Consider the following 25987-nt stretch of genomic DNA (forward strand, 5'->3'; position numbering starts at 1 on the left):
TTTTTCCAGTTAAGGATTTGAATTAGAAAATTCTGGATTTTTTCAGGCCAGAAAAAGACAAACACATCGACAAGGTAATGGAACCATTAATGTGAAAACTTACAGTGCATTGTGTAAACCTAACTTCTAGATGTGAAACCTAAGAAGTATTCTTAAAATGTCTGATGTCAGTTTCTCCCCTGAATCCTTCCAGTGATGCAGGTTGGCTCGTCTAATCTGTATTTTCTCTGGTTTAGAGTAAAAGGGGTACCTTCCTGCACAAAACCAATCCTACAAGGCATTTTCCTCTTTCTACGTCTGTTGCAGAATGCAGTACGCATAGAAAGAGGAAAAAATGTGGCGTCGGATTTCACACTTTCCGAGGTTTACATCGCTTTGTAAATCTAGAGTAGCTGTAATTTCCATGGGTGTTGCATGGGAAAACCCACTGTGACGCCCATGGAGGGCCTCCTGGGCGCAGAGTTTTTTATTTTATTTATTTTTACTTTAAGAGTTTTATATAGCGCTGGCTAGACCCAGAGGTATCAGAGCGCTTTACATGAGTAAGATGATAAAAAGCAAACATGGCATACAAGTAGATAAAAGATAATGAAACAACATGCGAAATATACCAATCAAAAATAGATAAACAGGTGCAAGAGCTATACACTTCAAGTAATTAGGCAGGTGATGTTAAGGAAATGGACAAATAATTAGACAAATATAACATGGTAATGTGGGATCAAGTGCAGGTCACAGGTTAGGACCCCCAATAATAATTGGGCCAACATGGCATACAAGTAGATAAGGAATAATGAAGACAACATGCGGTATAGACAGATCAAATAGGTAAACAGGGGCAGAAGCTAAACATTTCAGGTAATTAGGTAAATAATGTTCAGTAAATGGACATGTTTTACTGGCCAAATATAACATGATGATTGGAGATCAAGTGCAGGTCACAGGTTAGGATCCCCAATAATAATTGAGGAGGTGGATTTTGAGATCTTTTTTGAAACTGGAATAGGAGGGGATACAGCGCAGTGTAAGCAGCAATTTGCGCTGCCTCGCCTTGCTCATGATTTATGAGGCCACTCAAAGCCATGCGGGGTGGCTTTGTGTGGCTTCATAAATCTTTATGAGAGTCCTGCGTCACACACGTACCACTTTACATGATGCGAATGTGACGCTGGGGTCTCATAAATGAGTCCCTAATTATCCAACGATATCTAATAACAGCAAATTGTGTCAAATATTGAAGCATGACTTTTTGTGACTCCCTTTTTAAAAAAAGCCTTGCTCTCTCAGAGCATTTATGTAAAGATTTAGGCCCTCATTTACTAAATTTTTTTCCTTATGCAGCTCAGCAAGCCTTCCTGCTGCTCTGACCTACGTCAACAGATAAGGCCAGGATTGTGCCTTATCTATGAGACACGGAGCATTCCGCTCCTCTTTTACTAGGCTGGTACTCCATTGTTGTAGGGATGATTGTTTTTGTGCCGAAAGGGACACTTTCCTGCACAAAAACAATAAATGGAGGCAAATTTCTCTTTTTTCAGAAAGAGGAAAAATAAAGAGAAAAGACATAATTTCTCCTCGTTGCACCTCCCCCATGCCTCCCCTGGGGAAGCAGAGGCTGTCGACACATTCTCAGGTTTACAGCATGTTGTAAATCAGGGAATGTGCTAAAAGCCATGGGTGTTACGTGGGAACACCTACCATAACGCCCATTGCATGCTTCCCCGAAGCAGTGTGAGGCAATCCAGCGACTTGCGCTGTGTTGCCTTACACTGTAGCTAGGGGGCCATGAAAAACCACTGAGGGGGGCTTTCCATGTCCTCGTAGAAATTTCTAATCCCTGTGCACCACTGGAACTTCCCAAAAAGTGACGTTCCAGCGGCACACATGGCTTGTAAATACACCTCTTGATATCCTCTGTTGGATGAGGACTAGCAGGGTGCCTTGGCATAGCGGTACACTTCTTTGCTACAAACAGGCTTGTCTTTTTCTATTAGGGCCTGTGTGCTGCAGAACAAACTGAGCTTGGCTGCTGGCTATTTTGAGAATGCTGTTGATGGTGTGAACATGACTGAAGGAGATCGAGTGCCTCAGCTAATAAGCATTTATCAGGAGATGGCTAAAGCGGAACAGCTGCGGGGCAAGCATGACCGTGCCATTGAGCACCTACTGCAGGTAAGCTTAATGGGACTGCATATCTCTATTGATGGTTGCTTTGGTGATACAGTCACTGAAATCTTTCCAAAGGAATTAGTATTACACATTTCTTCTGTTTATGAGCATCTGGCTAATATAAATGCAATTCAATTAAATTGCATTTATGTTATGTAAACCAAATTAGATATATACATATTTCCATTTAATTTATAATTCATTTTAATTCTCCTAAGCTGTAGTAGACTCTTAACAGGGGCTAGCTAAATTGTGGCCAAACCAATAAAATATTTATAAAAACAAAAAATTATGAATCCTGTTAAGCAAAGTTTAAAATATACCATTCAGGTCAAATGTATTTAAACGTTTTGTTCTTAGACTCGAAAAATGCATAAGCCCATTGCTAGAAATGTAAAAGTAGAAGTGGTAATTTATTGTCCCACTTGAATTACTTTAATTTTTTTCCAATTGACAAGCAATTTAGTATTAGGCCTGTAAGGCTGCTCGAATCACAGGATTCCAGGCAAATCTATGCGACTTTTTTAGTCTTTGCCATTTGCCCAATATGGAATTTTACAAACAATACAATTCCTCATTGTTGTTATAGTGCAAATGCAATTTCACAAGCTCATGGGCTAAATACTCCTTTCAAGGGGGAATAGGTGAGCTAACTTTTGTTAAGGTCCTTTAAGATAAGGTCATTTCTGTAATGACATTCAAGTGGATCCTGTGTTGTGGTTTGGTTGTCTTGGGTAGCTCTGGACCTAAACGCCAAATCTAATGAGTGAACTATTTCCAGAAAAACTTTCAGTTGAGACGTTATAGCTATCTTCTAAAATGTAAAACCCTCAGATTCCCCCAACAGTGCCCATACACTGTCCTTAAGCTAACACAACATCACAAATGGCCTCAGTATTAACATTGTACGAGAAAGTCATCCTTTCTGTCCTGATCACCCCCATTATTTTGACTAATACTTGTGGTACCCGACTCTGACTGCGCCCTAGGCCCTGCTAACCAGGCCCAAGGCCAGCCGCTAACCAGACCCAGGGCCAGTGCTCTGATTAAAAGGTATATGGTAATTAGGTGTAATTACAAATGGCACTCACAACCTACCTGTAAGTCCCAAGAATATGGTAGGGTTTTTAGGTGTTGAGGCCCAGGAGCCTTGAGGAAATTAAGTGTGCACTGCTGTGTTGCCTGCTGACATTTTAAAAGTCAGCACTGCTTTGCAAGCTGCTTTCAAATTGAAACGACATGCAAATTCGACTTTGCATTTAAAGGTATTTCCAAAGTATTAAGCTACCTTAGTTTTACATATAAGTCATCCCTAAGTTGTTTTATACGCCCTGGTTAGGGAAAATCTACCAATCTCGTTTTTCCTCACTGTAGCATTTTAGCTCCATAGGCTAACATGGAGATACTGTAATACAGTGTAACTGTTGATAGAAATGAGCTAAAATAATATTTCAAGAGCCTCAAAGATTGGTAATTATAAATCCAACAACTCATTACTGTTGAATTTATCATAAATAATACAGAAGAGAAGTTATAGAACTTTCATTTCTGTGAGCCAAAATCCAGGCTTCTGACAGCCTCTCCTGATTGGCCAGCCTTAACAGACTTAGCCCAACTGCTTCGATAAGGTGATAAGTGGCCTGCATAGAGGCAGAGGTTATCTTATGGGGGAGCTCTGCAACTGCAGAGAACAGGCCAGGAAGCGGGCCTGGTAAAACAAATTGGGCTTCAAAGAGAGCAGAACAGTAAGGAATGCCAACCATGCTTACCCCTCTTCATTTAACCCCCAGCCAGATGGCAGCCCCAGAAATTGAATTTTCAGGTGGTGTGGAAAGGGAGTGCTAAGGGAAATGAGCCACACCAGTGGGTTGGTTAAACCAGCTCTTACTCCCAAGGAGTGAAAATCTCCATCTTGAATTTTGAAGTGCAGTGCTTTGTGGGACAAGAGTATGCTACACTTTGGAGGAAGCTGTCATGCTTTTGGGTGGCACTCTGTACCACATTGGCCAGGGTTGCCAGCCTGCATGTGGCCCCTGAACATTGGATATATATGTGAGAGCTGCATAGCAACTCAGATCTGCTGCCTGAAACTACAAATAGAAGAAGATCTGCCCGGGTGGAACCCTGGCCTGCACCAAGAGGTCTGTGCTCTAAATGACTGCGCCTGTTGCACACTAAGGAACTACAGCCCCAAGGACTTCAGCTTGTTTCAAAAAGAGGAGTGGACTCCCTGAAAGCAACAGGTTAAAAGGGCTCCACCTGCATCATCACTTGCAAGAAGAACCTCGCTGACCACCTTCAGCTGGACTTTAAAGGATTTAGCCAGGTGCACTGTGGGAACTGTAGTTCCAACTTCCAAGGCGCAACTCAGAGACTCTGGAACTTTGGAATTGTGTTTGGGATACTTTGAACCCTGAAGAGGAGCTTCGGGAAGAATTTCCAGAAGTTTGGAACAACTTTTGGAAAAAGCTCCATAAGATTACCGACCTACATCGAGAGTTAAGCTGACTACCTCACAGCACGACCCAGCATAGATTTCCATTTTTTTGCGCTGAAAGCTGCGGAGCTCAAGACTTTTAGGAGTTGACAGGGGATTCCCCCTGAATTAATCAGCCGAAGCCTCTGCGAGTCCAGCCTGCTGGAGAGGCCAGCTCGACGTCAAGAGAAAACACGCACATGATGCCCAAAAATGGAGCAGATTGAGTTCTTCTACTAGTACAAACTTGTTGTGATAGTCCCGCTCCGACAGCTTTCAACCTTTTCATCCTCACTTCTCCTTTACCAGCAGCCATGTATTTATAGAGCACAATCCAGATTGTGCAGTAATTTCTTATTCGAGATAAGCAGTCTGTCAGTTAAACTAGACTGGTTCTTATTTTGCTTTGGAGCTAACTATATTAACTATTCAATATTGACGTCATATGTGCTTGGATTATATTACTTTTGCATATTCTTTCAGTGATGGTACCAAAAATGTTTGCAAAACATATTTTACAGTAATTATTTTACAGTGAAATTAAGGTCTTCGGTCTGTGAACGACATTTTAGGAGTGTGTCTATAACCAAACACTGTTATTTGTGATTGTAATTTTGACACTTTCTCTTACTCCAGGCACATTCAATTTCCAAAGCACTTTATAATAAAGGCAGTATTGAAGCAGCTGAGACAGCGTTACTACTAGCAAAAGCATACGCCAGTTCTGGAAACTACCAATCTGCAGGTAGGTAAGGATGATGAACTAGGACTCTTGCTCACATACAAAGGTATTTTGAAATATCAAGATAGTGTTTGCATTTTTAGCAATGGACTTTATACGAGAATTCAAGATGTTGTGTAGTTTTAAATCCTTGTCTCAGACACACAAGTCTACCTCGAAGGTACCTGTTGAACCTCTGCTCTCCTCAAGCACTGCAATCTCTGTGAATCACAAAGGCGTTCTCCATAAGCATCATAGACTTTCACCATGCCACTTTGGCAGTGAAGGGGAGGAGCAAGAAGGGCCGGTAGTTCTTGAGGTTGGTGGGGTCAGCTGTGGACTTCTTGAGCAGGGGCCTGACTTCTGCGTGCTTCCAGTCATCTGGGAAGGTGCCTGTTTTGAAGGTGGTGTTGATGGTGCGTTGTAGTTTGTGCCAGGGGGGAGGGCCGCAGGGGCAAGCATGACCAGGTTTGGGGCAGCCATCAGGTAGTTAGACATCTCGACTTACCAGTATCCACTACATACCTTATAGTGGCTGTCCTGCGGTTTGTAGGAGTACCTCTGCTCTTGTAGGGGTACCCACACACTTAGCTGAACTGAAGGGCCTCCCTTAGGAGTAACTTATAGGTTTTAAGTGCAGTGACCGGGGTATAAGGGAACCCTTATATCTGAAGAGAAGGGTGCATGCATCCTGTCACGCAGACTGCACTGGCAGCTCTGCAGACACAGTTTGCATGGGCTCCCAGGGGTAGCATAATACAGGCTTCATAGGGGACCAAATGCCATGGGTATCCCAGTACCATATACTTGGGGCTTACAATGGTACCCAAGTAAGCCAAGTGTGAGGTGCACAAAGAACTTACCAGCAAGTTTAGAGGAAAGAGGACAGTCACTGGGTCCTGATTAGCAGTATCCCAGTGAACTACAGTAAAAAACACTGACACCAGGCAAAAAGTGGGGGTATCCATGCCAGAAAGATCCTACACAATTAAAGAAGATAAGACTAAACTTGCCCAGTTGAGTCTTCATTTTATAAGTGAAAATATCTGTAAAGTCCACCTGCGTTGGCGTGGTTACTCCCAAATCCATGTCGCACTGAAAAGTCCATCCCTCTGTAGGGAAATTGCCCACCTCAAAAGTTTGGGCTTTTTACCCTTCATCTGTTTTAGCCGTTCAAGGGGCTTATGGTCTGTCTGAACAATTAAGTGAGTGCCAAACAGGTATGGCCTCAGCTACTTCAAGGCCCTGACCACAGCAAAGTCCTCCCTCTCCAATGGCCGATCTTGGCCTCCACCTACCAGGTGGCCCAAGTACACAACCTTGCTCTACCCTATCTGGCACTTACTAGCCTTGATAGTGGGGGCTGCCTTCTGCAGGACCTAAAGTACATTTCTGAGGTGGACCAAGTGATCCCCACAGGTAGACCTAAATACAGCTATATCATCAAGATTTGCTGCACCAAAATCTTCCAGATCTGAGAGAACTGTATTCACTAGCCTCTGAAATGTGGCAGGTGCATTATTCAAACCCCAAAGGGCATTACAGTAAACTGAAAATGCCCTCCAGGGTCTGAGAATGCTGTCTTAGGCTTTCCACTCAGGTCAAAGGTGCTGATATACTTAGCCAAAGTCAAAGTATCTATCAATTCATCTGCCCAGGGAATCAGTCTTCGTGACTGCATTGAGGCCTCTGCAGTCCCCACAAAACCTCATCTCTCTCTTTCCAACCTGGGAATGAGGTTTTAGCACAAGGACTACTGGATTAGCCAACGGGCTGTCTGAAGGCTCAATTACCCCCAACTCCAGCATCTTCTGGTCCTTTGTCCTGATGCAATCCCTGACATGGGCAAGCTGCCTGTAGATGTTATTCTTGACAGACAGGCTGTCACCTGTGTTCACCTCATGTGCACAACAGGTAGTCTGACTGGGTGTCAAGGAGAAGAGTTCATGGTATTGACTGAGAACCTGTCTGCAGTCAGTGTGTTGTTGTTCGGAGAGTATGTCTGCCAAGACTACTCCTTCAAATGAACCATCAGCCGAAGTGAGAGGAGATCAGGGAGAGGGTCACTTTCTTTCTCCTGTCCCTCATCATTAGCCATGATCAAGTTCATGTCAGCCCTGTCAATGTAAGGCTTTAGGCGGTTCACATGAAGCTCCTCGTGGGGGCTTCTAGGAGTACCCCGGTCCACCATGTAGGTGACCTTACCTTTTTTTCCAAGGATGGTATGGTGCCACTACACCTCACTTGGAGGGTTCTTTGGCCACAGACTCCAAGACCCACACTTTCTGTCCTGACTGGTAAACAGTCAGAGCAGTCTTTTGGTCATGCTATAACTTCTAAATTTCTTTTCTGGCCACCAGGTTTTTGCTGTCCTTCTTCAAATACTCAACCATGTGTGAACGCAGGCCCAGCACATAATCAACAATGTCTTGCTTAAGAGGTTTGATAGGCTGCTCCCAGCCCTCATTCACTAGAGTAAGGGGATCCCTAACTGGATGTTCAAATAAAAGTTCTAAGGGACTGTACCCAACTCCCATTTGTGCAACTTCCCGGTAGGCAAATAGAATGCAAGGTAATAAAACATCCCATCTTCTCCTAAGCTTGTCAGATAGTCCTTTAATCATACTTTGTAGGGCTTTGTTGAACCTTTCAACTAACCCATTGCATTGTGGATGGTAGGTGTGGTACATTTGTAATTTACTCAACACTCTTTCCACATAGCTGTCAGGTAGCCAGACATGAAGTTTGCACCTCTGTCTGACACCATCTCCCTGGGAAAGCCCACTCTCGTAAATATTCCCAGGAGGACATTGGCCACTGCAGGAGTTGTACTGGACCAAAGGGGAATAGCTTCTGGGTATCTGGTGGCATGGTCCACCACCACCAGGATATAACTGTTCCCAGATGCTGTAAGAGGGTCTAAGGGACCAACAATGCCCCTTTCAAAGGGAACCCCAAACACTAGTAGTGGGATTAAGGGGGCCTTTGTAGTGGCATCTATTTTACCACTGGCTTGACAGGTGACACAGGAGCGACAAGATTCCTTTGCGTCTTCAGACACATGGGGCCAGTGAAAGTGTGAGACAAGCCTCTCTCAAGTCTTACGTTGCCCAAAATGCCCTGCAAAGGATATGTCATGTGCAAGGGTCAAGAGGTCCTACCTCCTGGTGGTACCAGGCTTGGGGTCCTTAGCCTCATAATAAAGGAACCCATCCTCCCAATAGACCTTGTGGGTACCATTGACATCCCCTGCCTCTGCAGCAGCTTGCTACCTAAGGCTCTCAAGACAGGAGCAGGATTTCTGCTTCCGAATTCCTCCCAGGGGAGTCCCCCTGCTCCCAGTATCTCTGCCAAGTGAGGCCCCAGCTCCTCTGGGGCAGTTTCCTCACAAGGGGCAAGATCATCTTCCTTAGAAGACTGATCCTCACATGAAACCTGGGGGAAGGGTAACATCTTACCCTTCTTCCCTTTCTTGTTGGTAGCAGTCTGGGCCATTATTCCAGGCTCCACTCCTTCTTGATTTCCCTGCTTCTTGGCCTGTGCTCTGGTCATCATAAACATTTAATCAGAGATCCCAAGTATGGCTGCATGAGTCCTCAACTCAACTTCAGCCTATTTTGATGTTTCCATTACATTCCAACAAACTTTATTTCGGTCGATGTGCATAAAAAGTAGATGATAAAAACCGTTGCAATAAAAACAGATAACAAAAACCAATACATTACAGATAAGGTAAAAACACAAGTTGCATATTTAGCAGCATTAAAGTACATCACAGGGTGGGAGGTCCGTGGGATTCGAAGCACTTTCTCGACCTCGCCCAACTACCAAGTCAAATACCCTGAGTGAAGCCACAACAATCATACAAAATGTACACATATCATTTTAATGTAATCAAATTTCAGTTCATCATTAATGTTGATTGTTAAAATATGGAAGACGTAAAAATAAGTTAAAAGGGTTCAAATGTATCAATGTATGCACTATGGGAATTTTGTAATTGCGGTGGTGGGTTTAACAGCACCCTATGACTATGCCACATGGATTTTAAAAATCGGGATACGGCAAAAACAATGGGTGGGTAAGTATCAGATTTCAAGATTCTAAATGCCTCCATACAGTGCATACACCCCTAAATTACTGTAAAGTGGAACCTGCCAGTGCTTTCTGGCTGTTTTATAACCGGGACCAAAGAAGAAAACATGAAGCTCTGATTCATCGGCACAATTGCAAGTGGGGCACCCAAGGGGAGTGGCTTTTAGCCATTTGTTGGTGAAGGCACGGAGCGGCAGGGTCCCTATTCTGAACTGGAAATATAATTTCCTTGCCATGGTGGGTTGGATATCATCCAGAAATGGCTCAATCAAATACTCTGCTTTGATACTTAAAAAATCTGCCGTTCGGTGACCAAGTCCACAGTTCCCCTGGATGTCTGCTGGTTTGAGCGACCTTTAGGCTCTTACTAGTTCTGAGCGTGAGGTTGCCGGGCACGCTTCCTCAGGGTTGCTCCGTAAGCTTGGATTGCCCAACCTACAGCATACATGCCTTATATATGAAAGCCATGGTAATTTACCTAGACCCAGTAACTCCTTTAGCTCTGACTGGTAGACTGCTAGTTACGGGGTCACCCACAGTCTGTGCCAAAAGGTTAGTCGTCTAAGTCCAATCTCCTCCGCAATAAGTCTAATTCCCAAGTCCAGACGTAGAGGGATGAGGGGGTACTTGGCAGGATACCTAATATCAGTCTCATAAAGTTATTCTCTGTTTTAGTCAATCCGCCAGAGGGACGATGGCCCCATAGTTCGGCCCCATACATTGCGGCTCCCCTAGCTTGCACTTTGTCGATCTCAGCTACCGGGCCGGCCGGTTTGTGGGAGGAGTTCCTATATATTTTTGCAATTCCCCCCACAGTTTGTGCTAGCTTGAGACTTGCTTTGGCTAGTTGCGGGTCCCACTCGAATGTTTCGGACAGTGTAATGCCTAAATAGTCAAAGACAATCACCCTCTCGAGCAAGGTACCATTTAGGGAGGGATTTGGGCGGGATGTGCTGGCTGGATTAAAGACTATGAATTTGGTTTTGAATGAGTTGATCTTCAGTCCCCTGTTTTTACAGAAAGTAGCAAAGCTATCAAGAACCCTCTGGATGCCCATGGGCGATGTAGATAGTAGCAAAGTGTCGCCCATGAACATCATTGCTGGCACCTTGCTACGTGCCAGCTTTGGGGTGTCGTTATCCTTTACCTCGTTTAGGTGGGCAACCAGAGCGTTGCTGAAAAGGCAAAACAGGGTAGGGTCACAAGTGATTCCTTGTTGGAATCTAGCTGGTTTCTTAAGAGAGGAGAAAAGAACATGTGTGAAATGTGCAAAGATCAGGGGGCTTATTTATGAGCCCCTTGCAACACTTTTGCGCCGCCGTTGAGTCACCTTTCTTGACGAAGCGGCGGTGTAATTAATGCGCCACTGTGCTTCATATTTACAAAGTGCTGCATCTAGGCAGATACATCATTTTGAAAACCCCGGTGCCACATTATACCTGCGTCAGTTATAATGCATGCAGGGTGGGCGTTCCCCCGCAAGAAAGCCTCGTAGAAGTGGCGCATTGAAATCTATTACATTTCACTGCGCCACTTCTAGGACACCACAGCGTCAAATCCTTATGCCTGCCTCATAGCAGGCGAAAGGGTGACGCAGTGTAATAGTTATAGGCCACCCCATGCATTGCTGGAGTTGCGTCATGCTTACGACACAAATGTGTGAGTTTTGTGCTGACAGATGTGTCAGGATTCCTAACGTATCTGTAAATCTTTAGTAAATACGGCGCAGCCATGGTGTCGCAAGGAGGGAGCAGTGAAAAGTGTTGCATCTGTGTTTTATCGCAACACTTTTCACAAATGATGTCCCAAGTTCTTACTGAGAAAGTTAAGGACCAGCAGATGGCTTGTAAGACTTGGTGGCAGATTTTTTTTAAATACACACAACGCAGCACCCAAAGAGACTGAGCTGCATTGCGTGACAGGGAGGGAGCAGGAGAGCGCCATATCTTCAGAGATATGGCTCTCTCCTCCCCTCTCCCTAGCACTGGCACTGATTTCAGCTGCCGCGTTTCCACGCACACACCTAAGCGCCATAGCGCTAGGGTGAGTGCTTGAGTCTAGCATAGGTACCATTCTTAGACAAGTTTAAAAGCTTTTATGTGTGCTGCACAGTGCAGCACGCATGCAAAGTCAGAAAAGAAAGTAGAAATAAAAATATTTTCCTGTTAGCGCCTCCTTTTAAGTGATGTTAACTTTTGGTGCTAAACCCTGTCTACATTTCTTTGTAGATAGGGTTTTGCGTCAAAAGGCATTGGTGGTTGCATGGTAGCACCCATGTAACGCCCTCTTGGCGCTTAGTATCGCAAAGCAGTGCTTTGTGCTACTTTTAGGTTACTTTCTAATGCAAAAGAAGTAATTTCCCCAAAAACATTTTGTGCTGGTTAGCGTCACTTTTGTGATGCTAACCCAGAGCAAAATGTTTGAAAATCTACCCATTGTTATGGTAGTTTCCGTGATGTCAAAGATACTGCTGTAGGACACATCGTCAGGATCACATTGCCAGAAGGGACGAGGAATGTTTGGACCAAAAGAAGTTACTGTGCAACTGAAAAAACTATTAAGGTGTTGGTGAATAGTGGAAGGAAGAACAAAGATTCAGATATAATTTTGCATATTAAAGTTAAAAAATAGTATTTGACTACTGAAAGACATTGTTTCCGTTTCTTATTTTAGATGTTGCGGAAAAGTACTTTGCGGAAAGTCTGAATGCATACCAGACAGCACTGGGTCCTGATGATTCTCAGACTCTCAGGATTTTAGTAGAATACAGCAAGTGGCTTGTGAAAATTGGAAGAAATCAGGTAAGATGCTGCTAACACTAACTGACCTGTCTTTATTGAGGTTTTGTTGCTGTGAGTAAATGTTCCTTTTCTTTGCCTGGTTTATTTCGGTTTCCCTTTTGCCTTCTGTGAAGGGCATATTAAAAAAACAATCTTCAAAAGCAGCAAAATGCTAGTACATGCCTGATTAATGCAGACATGAACAGAGAGACCAGGCATCTAAATGCTAAGATTGGTGCATGGACTCCAGAAGAGACACCATGCTTCTACGGCACAATGCTCCCTCCACTAGCTGCCTGTTAAAGCCATAATATATTCATGTCACGTGCTTAAATCTGATTTTACTCTATCGAAAGTCTCAATACCTGGCTTGTTTTTCAATGCCAAGGGAACGTTAGAAAAAGCTGATGAGAGGAAAAAAAATACTTTTTTTCATTCTTTTGGGGTGGATGCTTATATATATTTAGTGCATTATCTGAACCAGACAATGGTGAAGCTGGCAAGGTCATAGGTTGTATCACAAAACTTTGAAGCAGCTCAAGTAACCTTTTGGACCTAAAGGGTTCGTTGCATCGAAGAAATCTAAATTAGCTTCCAGAGTTCAGGGTGCATAGCAGCCTACTGGTAATTGCCACTCTTTGGAGGGGTCTAATGTTTTCTTGTGCATGTTTGCAGACGTTCGTCATGAACATTTGTGAGGCCCGTTAATATTGCACAGTTTGAATTGCCAGATATGGGAGAATTTGTGACATGCGAGAAATCCTACACTGTTTAGGTGCTGGATGTAGCCAGAAGGACAATTTGGTTATGGGTGGATGTAAAGTGGCTGTGGAGGTGAGAGATGTACAAGTAGTAGATTACAAGAGAAAATCATGCAGGGGAAGAATTAAAACAAACCCATGACTTTATGGCATTGTTGACTGAGAAAGGGACATTTTCCCTGCCTTTGCAGAAATCCCAGTAAACCAAGGGGCTTATTTATGAGAGGCGTGCGCCGCTGAAGGGTCACTTTTTCTGATGCTCCGGTGGTGCAAACCTCTCAACCATAGCTATGAGGCCACACAAAGCCACGTTGCATGGCTTTGCATGGCCTCGTGGATATGGAGTAAGGCAAGGCAGCGCAATGAGCTGGGTTGCCTCACTCTACGCCAGGCGTTCCCTGGGTGTTGCGGTGGGTTGTCCCACGGAACACCCATGGATTTTGACGCTGCCCTAGATTTAGTTAATCATGTAAACCTGGGGCAGCTGCAAAATGTTTTACTGCCCCAGAGCAGGTGTAACAACGAGGAATATTTTAATTTCTCCTCGTTTTTTCCTAAGGCTTCTCAGGATTGTTTCTGTGCAGGAAGGTTCCCCTTCCTGCATACAACAGACACAGGGTGCCTGCACTGGGGCTAAGTAGCAAATTGTGCACAAGCGCAAGGGGAAATTACAGGAATGCACCGTATTTCATAAATACGGGGCATTCCTGCCATTTCACGTTGGTGTAGGGCAGTGCAGCAAGAAGACTTGTGGTGCTGACCTACGCCAGTTCCCCATAAATGATGCTCTAAATATGAGTGTGTGGAGCACAGTGAATAAGATCATGATGGCATTAGTGCTGCTGTGCAAGTCCTTATTGATATGGAGAGGAAAGGATCACAGAATATCATGATCAAGTTTTGGATCCTGAGTATGCGGTGCTAATAGACTGGATTTGGGAGACATTATAAGTGGATTCTGGGCAATCTTACACTAAACCTCCTATCAAAGAAGCATAAGTTGAAGAAGTTGTTTGAATCCAATGCACTTGCATGAGTATTTTGAAGTATGCCCACAGCCTTAGTAGAGTATTATTTGTCTATTATCTGTGATTTATGTCCAAAAAATGATTTCCATTTCCAGTAATCAGCTCGTTAATATATTGAAATATCACTATCTTTAAATATAATATTATTTGCATGTCTCTACCTGCTAAAACTGGGTTTCCATACATCTATTGTTTGTGGTTTTGCTGCTGAAGCATGTTGGAGACATGTCTTATTTGATTTCCTCATATGCACCAAATAGGTACCATTTAAAAGATTTTTCAACATGTAAATATTTATAATTTTTGCTTGTCGTTTTCCCTAGGAAGCTTACAAGCTGCTGAATAGCACATGCGGTTCTCAGTTGAAGACCTCTGGAGAATTTAGTGAGACAGTGGCTGAAGTGCTGAATCTTATGGGAGCAATCTGTGTGGCAGAGGGCAAAATGCAAAAAGCCCACAAGATTCTGAGCAGGGTAAGAGTGTTGAATCACACTTTGGAACAATATACTGCTTGCAACCCATTTCAGTAAAAATTGCATATCGACCGGTTTTGGTCTTAGTCATTAAATATTCATTATGTCCTTTACTTGTGCAGCGTGATTTTATAGTTTCAGAAGAAAAAGTATAATGATCTAAATCAGATTCCCTTGTTAGTGCCCTGCGGTGGCTCCTCTGCACTGGCGAAGGAGCATCGCCCCCCTGCTGGTCAGCTGAGGGAAATGAAAAATAATGATAATAAAACAGTATTATTATCCTTTTATTTTTCCTTTGGGCGGAGCTGAGTCTTTGGGGGCGGCGCCATGCTATGATAGGCACAAAAGGAGAGTGGTGGAGAGCACTGCTGTCACTGCGCATTACGGTTTTGCTGTCTGTCTTCGGCCGGCCAAACCGTCATGCCTATTGACATCTCCTCAACCCGAGCTGCATTGCCGACGCAAGAGAACCGCTGGTGTAGGCTCCCAGTCCCGTTGGAGCGGAAAGCAAGCCTGCTCAGGCCAATTCCAGCACTTCTCCCATACTGGCCAGCATAAGAGAAGCGCTAGGATTGGCCTTGGGGAGTCTAAGTGCCTCCGCACGTACACAGCAGAAAGGAGAAGAGTGGCAATTGACGATGCGCAGGTAAGTTATTTTCTTTTTTTTGTATATTTTGTCATCCCTCCCCCGCCACTCTGCCACGAGACCAGTTGCTACTGTTAGTGTCATACATGGGTCACTGCTTTGTTGACACAGATTAAAGAATGTGCAGCACTAATCTTAGTTCTTGGCTTTCTCATTTTCAATTTAGGGCAACTCTGACTCCTAGTGGCGGGCCTGGGAACCTCCTAGTGGCAGGCCTGAAAACTGCTTCAATGGACAGTGTGTTGGTTTGCCCATGTGGCATATGCATGTGGCAACAGTGTGTTGGTATTCCCATGTGGAATATGCATGTGTAAGTCAGACACAGTATAGCTCTACTAATAACAAAGAGGGGTACTAATGGTCTAATAGCTTTGGGCTAAAAAGATGGATCCGTAGTGGCACATCCTGTGTTTTGTATGTATTACTGCACAGAGGAAAAGAAAAAGAAGAAGAAGAAACCCATCAGCCCACCCAATGGCGGTGCATCATCATCTGGGATTTTATGAAACAACTGGTATCTTATTTTGGGTATCTCACTAGTTATTATCGTGAAATAACCCAATGTAGATCCACCAGTGATGTGACAAGCCAAAGATAAAGATTCAAAGATACAGTGGTGCTGAGGATGATTTGCAGTGTTGAAAATGTGAAAAAACAAGATTTAAATGTGAAGCTAAAATTAACTACTATGATGCCAAAGAAAGCTTTATTGTGCGGTCATCATAGTATCAAGGTTAAAAATAGTGTTGGATAGTATGAAAAAATGGTAACTATCTTGTAATGGTTAGAGAGGTCAACATGTTTCAGCCATCTGCGGTCAATATGTAGACCAGTGGCTTTCTTCAGGACCGGATTCAAAAACACTACTGCAAAATGATGTGAAAAACTATAAATATGTGTATAACACAAAGATACGTCCTACCATATTTTGAGTTCCAAGGTGTAGGAGTGAAGTATCTGTGGTTAGATTCTTTTCCTGTGAAATAAACATAAATATACAAACACAAACAATATGTAAAGATGCCACTCTGGAGACTGAAAAATAGCCATTACAACGCATAGCGACACTGAGGGCCTAAACGATGATATCCCGTGGGTGATGATTAATTGAGATTCTCCTTATGTCCAGTATTTCTCGACCTATTTCATATTGAATCTACCAACATGTTCTTTATTAAAAACATGATCAACTGTTTGACAACGTACCCATGAAGAGTTGATCCATCGAAGGAAATCTCCATTTTAGAATTGGTTCTTTCTTCCCCTAAGTTGCCAAACGATCACAAACATCGGCAAGATCTAAAAACATCGGCAATTTAGGGTTATCTCTGAAAAGGACGACAACACATATACAAGAATATATGTATTTCATCTTGTATTCAAAATTATAAAACTGATTAGACACAATCTAACATTGTTATTAGTCACTGATGATCAGAGATTTACACTTAACAAATGTGTCTCTGAGGTGGCACTTACTTTGTCTGGACACAGGAGATAAGATTTTGTAGGCAATGATGAGATACGTTTTCATACAGGACCCCATGCTAAATATGCATGTTTGTAAACATTCCTATTCAGGCTCCCGTACATTATGCCATTATGATATAAATATAGCCCCCACTTTTTATGTAACTATTTGTCAGATTGGCTGATCGTGCAAGATACGGAAGACTACTGAATTATTATCAATCAACTCGGAACAGCGTTTCTTCTGGTCCGATACGCAGATATAGATATATCAGAATGTAATACAGCAAGGATGAACAACAAGGTTCGTTGCTCGATTTTCAATCTAACATGCTTGATACTGTGGTTTTGATTGGCCAGTCTAGTTAGACACATGGGATCAACGTGTTTGTGCGGACCTGCTCTTCCTTCGGTCCGTGATACAGACATACACATATTAGACTTATGATTGACTGCCCGAGTGAGACGGAAAATACAATTAACGAGTCTGATTGTCCGGCAAGTCAATACAGAGTAACCAATGAGCTTTATTCAATATGAATGCGGCCGAGCTTTGCCTAGGGTCTGACATATAGACACGTATACATTGCTTTAGTTTGAGTAAACCGGAAACACTACAAATTTCCGGTTTCCAAAACACTGGTCTCCTCTCTGGTCCGCAAGTTCATTACGGGCGTGGCAGAAACAGGATATAAAAGACGGCCGTTCTGTTCTGTTCGGTACCTCCCCCTCAGCTCAGGACGAAGCTTGGGGTACCGACGGACAGGTACAGCGGCTAAGATACCTAGATGGCGCATCAAAGGATTTGCTAACAACGAAGACATGTCCTCGTGCTTTTGAGACACTGGAAGTCTTCCAGAAGAGAACGCGTTCTGATCACCGCACCGCTTTCTTTTGAGCTTCAACTCGTACTACTTCTACACAATAGAGCTAGGTCATATCACTAACATATGCCCTTCTACATAGCTGCATGTACCTGGAACTTATACTATATAATCTAGAAATAAGTAGTCTTTGAGATCTTTTCTGAAACCTTCTACGAGAGAGGGCTCTTTGAACCCCCCTTTTTTCTCGAAGGCATCTTTCATTAAGATAGAGCATTGTCTATACAATCCGGGTCTTGATTCCAACTTATGTCCCGCCATTATTAAAAGACAACTCATGAGTCCATTGACAGATAAGGGACATCATACAGTCATTATCTAACGCATGATGGTCTGCTACAGACTGTCCTTCCTTATATTGCAAATGGAATAATTACCAAGGTTAATGGAGAAATATGATAAAAATGTTGGGATAACACTTGGTCCGATGTTTTCTTTCTCACATTTTCTTAGTGTGGGGCCTCATTGCCTGAGCGAGCGCCAGGAGAGGTGAGGCTTGATCCCAAGATTGTTCTGGGTGAGTTGCAGTTGGTATACTATATGGATACGAAAGCAAACGGCTAAAAAGACATTGTTTAATATAAAAAAAACATTGTTTAATGTACAAAGCCTAGCAAGCACAGTGGCTATTTTTCAGTCTCCAGAGTGGCATCTTTACATATTGTTTGTGTTTGTATATTTATGTTTATTTCACAGGAAAAGAATCTAACCACAGATACTTCACTCCTACACCTTGGAGCTCAAAATATGGTAGGACGCATCTTTGTGTTATACACATATTTATAGTTTTTCACATAATTTTGCAATAGTGTTTTTGAATCCGGTCCTGAAAAAAGCCACTGGTCTACATATTGACCGCAGATGGCTGAAATATGTTGACCTCTCTAACCATTACAAGATAATTGCTATTTTTTCATACTATCCAACACTATTTTTAACCTTGACACTATGATGACCGCACAATAAAGCTTTCTTTGGCATCATAGTAGTTAATTTTAGCTTCAAATTTAGATCTTGTTTTTTCATATTTTCAACACTGTAAATCATCCTCAGCACCACTGTATCTTTGAATCTTTATCTTTGGCTTGTCACATCACTGGTGGATCTACATTGGGTTATTTCACGATAATAACTAGTGAGATACCCAAAATAAGATACCAGTTGTTTCATAAAATCCCAGATGATGATGCTCCGCCATTGGGTGGGCTGATGGGTTTCTTCTTCTTTTTCTTTTCCTCTGTGCCGTAATACATACAAAACATAGGGATGTGACATTACGGATCCTTCTTTTTAGCCCAAAGCTATTAGACCATTAGTACCCCTCTTTGTTATTAGTTTAGTTAGAATGGGGGATAGAGTACTACTGGGTCTTTACTCTTATTCCCCTTGGACCCTCATGCAAGTTTTGGTTGTATATACATTATAGCTCTATCGATTCATGTCTGTTCACAATCACAAGATCCCTACTTTCTGCTTCTTTTGCATCATCTCATTCGTCCTTTGGATATGATAGCGATGAAGAAAGGGTCTGGGTTTATGCCATGCACATTGCGCCATTGGCTCTGTGCCGTAGCTTACTTGCATAAACTCTGTGTTTTGTACTTGGGAAGCAGTCACCTGGTGATCACCTGTTCTATGTGAGCTTCCATTGGTATGAGGTCTTTTTGTAGCTGCCTGGCATGAATGCAGGGCAGTGAGGCACTGATCCCGAAATAGACATTGGTTATAATCAGCAGAGTCAAGAGGTACGTACAGGATCTCACCCATCAGGCACCCCCCTCTCTGCAGTTGAAGCCCTGAACAAACCATAATGGACAGGCAAAAACCTGTATTCCATCTAGGAGCTGAGTCCCTGGCATATATAGAAAGACAGGGTTCTCAATGGAGGTACTTGTTTATTGTGGGGGTTACTGAGATAGTGAGGCACACTCCCAGGGACCCTCCCGCTCCAACTGGAGGTCAACCTTGCTGGCCGTAATCCACTAATTCATGGGATGGTGAAAGTACCAGTTCACAAAATCGATACCTGTTTCTGCCGGACTCTCTTGTCACAGTTCTGTTGTACGTCGCCTGCTCCGGAGACTACAGTCTCTGTTTTTTGGGTTCAGTGCTGCCAACCAGTTGCATTGAGAGGTTGAGGCCATCTCCAGCCCTTGGCATGAGTCCTGGGCCGAAGACTCCTGCTGCTCCAGTTACACCAGCGGTTCGCACCAGAGAGTCGCGCCCATCTCTTCTGCTTGCAATCTGTAGCAGTCTTAGTGGATTGTCCTTTTCTGATTGCTCCAAACTTCTCAGTGGTTGAGTCTGCTTCTGTGCTGGTCATGTGATTGTTGAGAAGCATCACCAGTCAGACACCTTGTGGTGAGCCTAAGTAGGAGAATACGACTCCGATGCCCCTTTGCTTAGTTGCACCAACAGTTCACTCAAGGCCCGGGTGGGCACAACAGGAAGTGGATGCATTAACCCTTGCTAAGGTTTGTCCACTGGAAGTCCCACTCCCATGATTGTGGGAGTCACCTTGACTGTCGAGCCACTGTGTGCACAGGAGTATGTGACTCTGCCACCCACTTTGCCATTTTGCGACTTTGAGAAGCATTACTTGCCACTAGGTTCTCTGGTGAAGCTGCTGTGTTGTAAGGGGTCTGTTTTAGTACCAGTGACCAATCTCTTCGTGACAAAGCCCCCAGTAGCAGTTCCTGTTTCAGAAGTAGTTGACACAATTTTGGATGATGAGCCTAATTACATGAGGGAAACGAGGCCCAGAAACACTTTTTTTGTTGCGGAGCCATCTTCCATATCTAACACATGGATCTTTTGACATGACGAATTGTATGAAATCTAGAAGATCATCTCCTTAGGTTAAGTATCCACTAAAGCTGGGTCAATGGTTAATCTTGTATATGATTCTCCAGAATAGTGTGCCGCCATGCTGTGCTGCTGTAGCAGATGAAATAATTGTGTTTTTGTTTATAGTCTTCTTTGTCACTCAGGCGTTCCCTGGGCTAGGTACAAAGGTACCCTGGGTAATCGATTCTATGTTCATCCTTACCAATGAACCACACCTACTCATTTTGACTGAAACATGGCTAAATGAATCGTCTATGCCCATTCTAGACATACTGGTACCCCCAAACTATGGCATCACTAGACTAGATTAAAGGACAGGCCAGGTGGTGGTATCGATTGCATACATCAAAGCAATCTACCAGCAAACCGATCCCACTCCCCATCATTATTATCTTCCTGCGAATACCTATACCTAGGTATTACTGGTAATAACAAGCCAATATGCTCACTACATACATTCTACCACCCTCCAGGAGATAACCTCACTTTCATCGAACACCTAATGGCTATCCTAGGTACAAATGTTGAACTTCATAATACTCAAATATTCCTGGGTGACTTCAATCTCCATTGGTATGATCTGAATGACCCAGGGCTCAATAGCCTCAAAGCATTCCTCACAGACCTTAACCTCACCCAAATCTGCACCAGTCCCACACACGATAAAGGCGCAATCCTCGATCTGGTAATTTCCAAAGATGACTCCACGGTGCTAGAATCGATCCTCCCATGCGACTGGTCTGACCACCTCATCATTACATTCAACATCAATGAATCAACTAAAGTACCCACTACACAACCCACAAGAACAAAAATTTGGAAGCAGGATATGAAAAACGCCAGTTCCAATGTACTCTCAAGCTCCATCCCTAACAGCTTGCTCCCCCCTGAAGGATCATCTGATGTTCATAGCCTTACCAATCACTACTTCCACTCCATGAACACGTTACTAGACAAACTAGCTCCGCTTCAACTGAAAAGAGACACCAATAAAGACTCAAAACCCTGGTATGATGGCAGGTTAAATGAAGGCAGAAGATCCCTCAGATTAATCGAACAACGGTGGAGATCTGTCCCATCCTCTGACCACCTCAAGGCTCTAAGAACCACAAGCAATGCCTATTTCAGAAAGGTGAGACGATCTAAAACTGACTTCTTCAGCACTCAATTAAACCTAGCCAAGAATTGACCCAAAAAACTATTCGAATTAATCAAGGTGCAAACTAAGGGTGCACCCCCCTCCACCAGGATAATCCAGACATTAGACCCAATTGTGAGGATTTTGACGTATTCTTTACTAGGAAGACGGCAAGCATAAAGACGGACCTGCTCAGCGACTTAATAACCCTCGCGGACACTCTCTCCAATTACCACACCTCTAGCCCACCCCTCAGCTCTTCAAAATTCGACCTCAAAAACAACGTGTCATGGTCCTCCTTCAACTTTTACAGTGAAGAATCTATATAAAATATTCTGATGGCTTTGAATCCCTCCAACCACTTCACAGACCCTCTCCCCGCAAACTACCTAAAAGACTTAATACCACTTGTACTACCTCTGTGGACCAAGATCATAAACACATCCCTCTGTCAGGTAACCTTCCCAGATATCCTTAAAGCAGGACAGGTATCCCCTATCTTAAAGAAGCCATTGGCGGACCCATCGGACTCAACCAATACCAATCTGGCTTCTGGGCAGGCCACAGTACAGAATCAGCCATGACACTCATAATAGACGACACACTAAAAATCCTTGACCAAAATGAAACCTGTTTACTAATCTTGCTTGACCTATCTTCGGCCATGACACAGTCAAACATGACAACTTGCTAGACCTCCTGAAACACAGAATGGGTTTATCAGTTCTGTACTTACTTGATTCACCTCCTTCCTTTAAAACAGATCACAAAGATTCACGGTCAACATTCCTTATCCAATCCTGTCCCAGTCACTCTAGGAGTACCGCAAGGTTCGTGCCTCTCACCCACGCTTTTCAACCTCTATATGGAACCACTCACCAAACTTCTCAGCGCATCTAGGGTCCACTATCACATGTATGCAGATGATACGCAACTCTACATAAAAATCTATTCCCTTGAGGACATCAAATCTCTCAACTCAACGCTGCAAAAACTCAATCCGGGCTGGCCGAAAACCATCTGAAACTAAACACCCTCAAAACTGAATTCCTCCTAATCGCTCCCCTAAACTATTCTCCCATCATTCACGACTGGCTGAATCACCTAACAGCACTCAAAGGTCAACCACTCATTGTTGATTCAGCAAAACCACTGGGAATAATGGTGGACAGAAACCTAAACATGCAGAAACATATCAGTGCCTCTACAAACAGAGCAAATTTTCAAATAAACACCTTGAGAAAACTGAAACACCTTTTGCCCGCAAATGACTTCAAACAGGCAGTGCAAGCCTTAGTAATCCCAAGAGTAGAATATGGGTGCGTCACCCTTTGCGGTCTTCCCAGATCAACGACAGACGCTATGAGCCACATTCAACACAGCGGCTAGACTAATCACAGGCTCCAAAAGAAACTGTCATATCTCCCCGGACCTTAGAGCTCTCAACTGGCTACCGTTCGAGGCGGGAATTCATCTGAAAATCGCTTGTATGACGCACAAGGCCCCACACCACAATACTCCAAGTCATCTAACACAAACACTTTCACTCTCATGTGGTAACAGATCCACCAGGAGCTCCAAGAATCTTCTTTTGAAACTGAAAAGATTCGCCAAGAAAAAACATAACCGATCCTTCTCAGGAATGGCCCCCATGATCTGGAATGCCCTACCCCCAGAAACGAGACCAAACCCCTATACTGTTTTTTTTAAAAAAAGAAGTGAAATCAATTCTCATGTCTAAGTTTACGTGAAATATTTTATATCTGTATTTTTTGTGACTATCTTGTATTGGACCTCTCTCAACAAGATTTGAACTATATTCTCAGGGATAATATGTTTCTAAAAAGTATATATATATAACCTGTAATGTATATGTTTGCTATTGTTAGCTACTTCTATGTACTAGACTCAATCATATATTTTTCTACTATATTTGTATCTGCTCCTTACATCTTGCTTGTAAAGCACTCTGATACCTGCAAGGTTCTTGTTCGCGCTATATAAAACTCTCAAAATAAAAAATAAATAATTAACATTTGTTTCTTATTTCAAAGTTTCATTCTTTAAATGGGAATCAGACTCTCTAGGTTTCTACCTACATTGTCGAAGTGGACATTTTTGGATTTACAGTCACAATGATCATGTGTTATTGACTGCAGGGGATTTATCTGTCACTATGGACAGTGGTTATGTACGTGCAGACCCTTTTCACTCATTTTAAAGGCCAGGTGCAATGGCATAGACAGAGGAAGTGATAGAACCAGTACTGAGAAGGTGTGACTGTCCGTTGTCTTTTATGACGGTCCGTTGTCTTTTATTTAGCGGTCTGAGGATATAAGGCACACCTGCCCAGTGGCAAGCATTGTGTCTAATGCACTAGGCCTTAAATTAACTTCCATCTAAAGCCAATACAACCTATTAACTATAGCAGCAATGGTTTATATCTTAATTTCAGGCATAAAGTGAAGTACCTCTTTGTGAACAGGGTGAATTGCCTTACCACACATCTACAATTCCAGCATAAAACCGTCTCTAATGTCCCTATTGCTGGCAACTTGTGATGCATCTGTTCTCCTGTAACAAAGAAGTACTTATCTGCTCAAATGTAATAAGTTATTTCTGTTGAGGTCTGATATCACAAAGCCTGCTGCCAGCAGGTCACGGAGGATAATTACACGAAGATCACGGCGGATAATTGCAGCTGCGTTTTAACAAAGAAACAGTAACATGCCTGTTCCTTCTGATATGTTTTTTGAAAATTAAAAGCTATTAGCAGGAAGGAGGTTTTTGAGGCAACATGACCTGATAAAGGACCTTAAAAGGCCTTCTGCCTCTTTAGTATATATATATATGATCATGAAACTCCATGGTGACGTTCAATATCCTTATAATATACGATAGGGCTACCTAATTCCATACAATAAGTAAACAGGATTCCCAAAAATACGGATTGTTCATAATCTTAGCTGAAGGAAATTGCCACACTTACCACTGTCCACTGAGTGTTATGAATAAGGAAAAGAAGAACCGTACGTTGGCGCTTCTAATGATAAAAGTGATTGAAAGATGCAGGATCCTTATGGTATAATGAATAAAAGATAAATAAATATTCCTATGAAATGCCCCCAACACACTAGTATTTCTCCCAATCTGCTTGGGTCAACTGAGACAAGAAACCTCCAAGATAGAAGTACACACATTCCATGCTTGAAGCTTATAATAAATAGTTTATGATAAATAAAAAAAATAGCTATTAACTATGCACAACCACCAACATACTCTTACTCCATTCAGATATTGTGGACAGCTTCTAACAGCCGAGCAGGGATACCAAACTTCTCATGGTCTAAGACATTCCTGGTTGCCCTTCATAAATTAGTGGAGGTGTCCTGATAACATGCATAATAGCACTGTTGGCTCACTTGAAGCTGCCCTTCACCTTTTTCTCCGCCATAACGTCCAAATAAGGCCACCAATAATAAGCTGAGGTAGACCTAAGTCTTGGTCAGGCTTTGCTCCGAAAGGACAGATTCATCATCTACTGTAAAGGTCTAGGGAAGGATGGGCTGCTCAGCCTTTGCCAGAAAGTAATTCTTGAATTGTAACTTTTCTTTTATAACTAAGTATGATCTAGCCTTATTTCCTTCAGCGAACTCGCTCTAAGATATGTAATAACTTCACTATAGTCTCTACTTTAAGCACCGCACCCACTCTGACTCGCTCTCCGCTTCCGAGCTGAGTGGTCGCTCCCCTGCTGCTGCGGTATCGTTGTATAGCGCATATGATCTGATTTGGAGTCTTATTAAGAACTACAGCCTGCTGTGTGCTCTGATTGTCGCTGCGTGCTTTGACTGACGCTTTTGCCCATTTGCATAGTTAAATTGCCGATTTGCATTGTTACATTGCCAGCGTGACTTTGTTTGCAGATTTTGTGCCTGTGCTCAATTCGCCGCTTTGCTCATTTGCATTTTTATTTGCTAGCGTGACTCTGTTGCAGCATTTGTGTTTTCCCCCAAGCGCTCTTGCCGTCCTGACCCCTCCGCCTCCATTTTGTTGTTATTGTCCTCCTCCTTAGCCCGCCCCGCCTCCCAGCTGAACCGCCCTCGCCCCTCCCCCTCCACTATCCATATATGACAGGAGTTCCCGCGCGCAGCGTTCACGCGCAGCGACCGCGCCCAATTCGCGCCGAAGGTGCGCCGAAGGTGCGCCGAAGGTAAGCCCGTCTACGCCCGTCCGCGCCTGGACCACGCCCAGCGCCATACCCCCTGCCCCTTGCGCTGCCCAGCCCTCCCGCATTACCTACGATGCCGCCACCCTCCTAGCCCTTAACCCCGGTCGCGCCCCCAACTGCGTCCAAGCCGCTCCTGGACACACCCATGGACCTTTCTCTTGCTACTCCTGCAAATTCATCGGCACCGACAACATCTCCGCTACGACCACACCACAGATTCCCGACCCCAACTACCTACAATGCATCTTGCTCAACACCCGATCGGTCC

The 25987-nt window shown here is 43.4% G+C and overlaps 1 protein-coding gene across 1 annotated transcript in view; it reads left to right on the forward strand.

Moving 5' to 3' along the window:
• Positions 1–25987, forward strand: part of TTC23L (tetratricopeptide repeat domain 23 like) — a 96904-nt gene that overhangs the window by 56809 nt on the left and 14108 nt on the right. The window contains exons 6-9 of the mRNA XM_078674930.1: positions 1995–2172; positions 5282–5390; positions 12135–12262; positions 14354–14503. Of these exons, the coding sequence (XP_078531056.1) occupies positions 1995–2172; positions 5282–5390; positions 12135–12262; positions 14354–14503 (565 nt within the window). The remainder of the gene's footprint in view (positions 1–1994; positions 2173–5281; positions 5391–12134; positions 12263–14353; positions 14504–25987) is intronic.

This window comes from Lissotriton helveticus, chromosome 2_1 (assembly GCF_964261635.1).
Source record: "Lissotriton helveticus chromosome 2_1, aLisHel1.1, whole genome shotgun sequence".
NCBI classification, from domain to species: domain Eukaryota; kingdom Metazoa; phylum Chordata; class Amphibia; order Caudata; family Salamandridae; genus Lissotriton; species Lissotriton helveticus.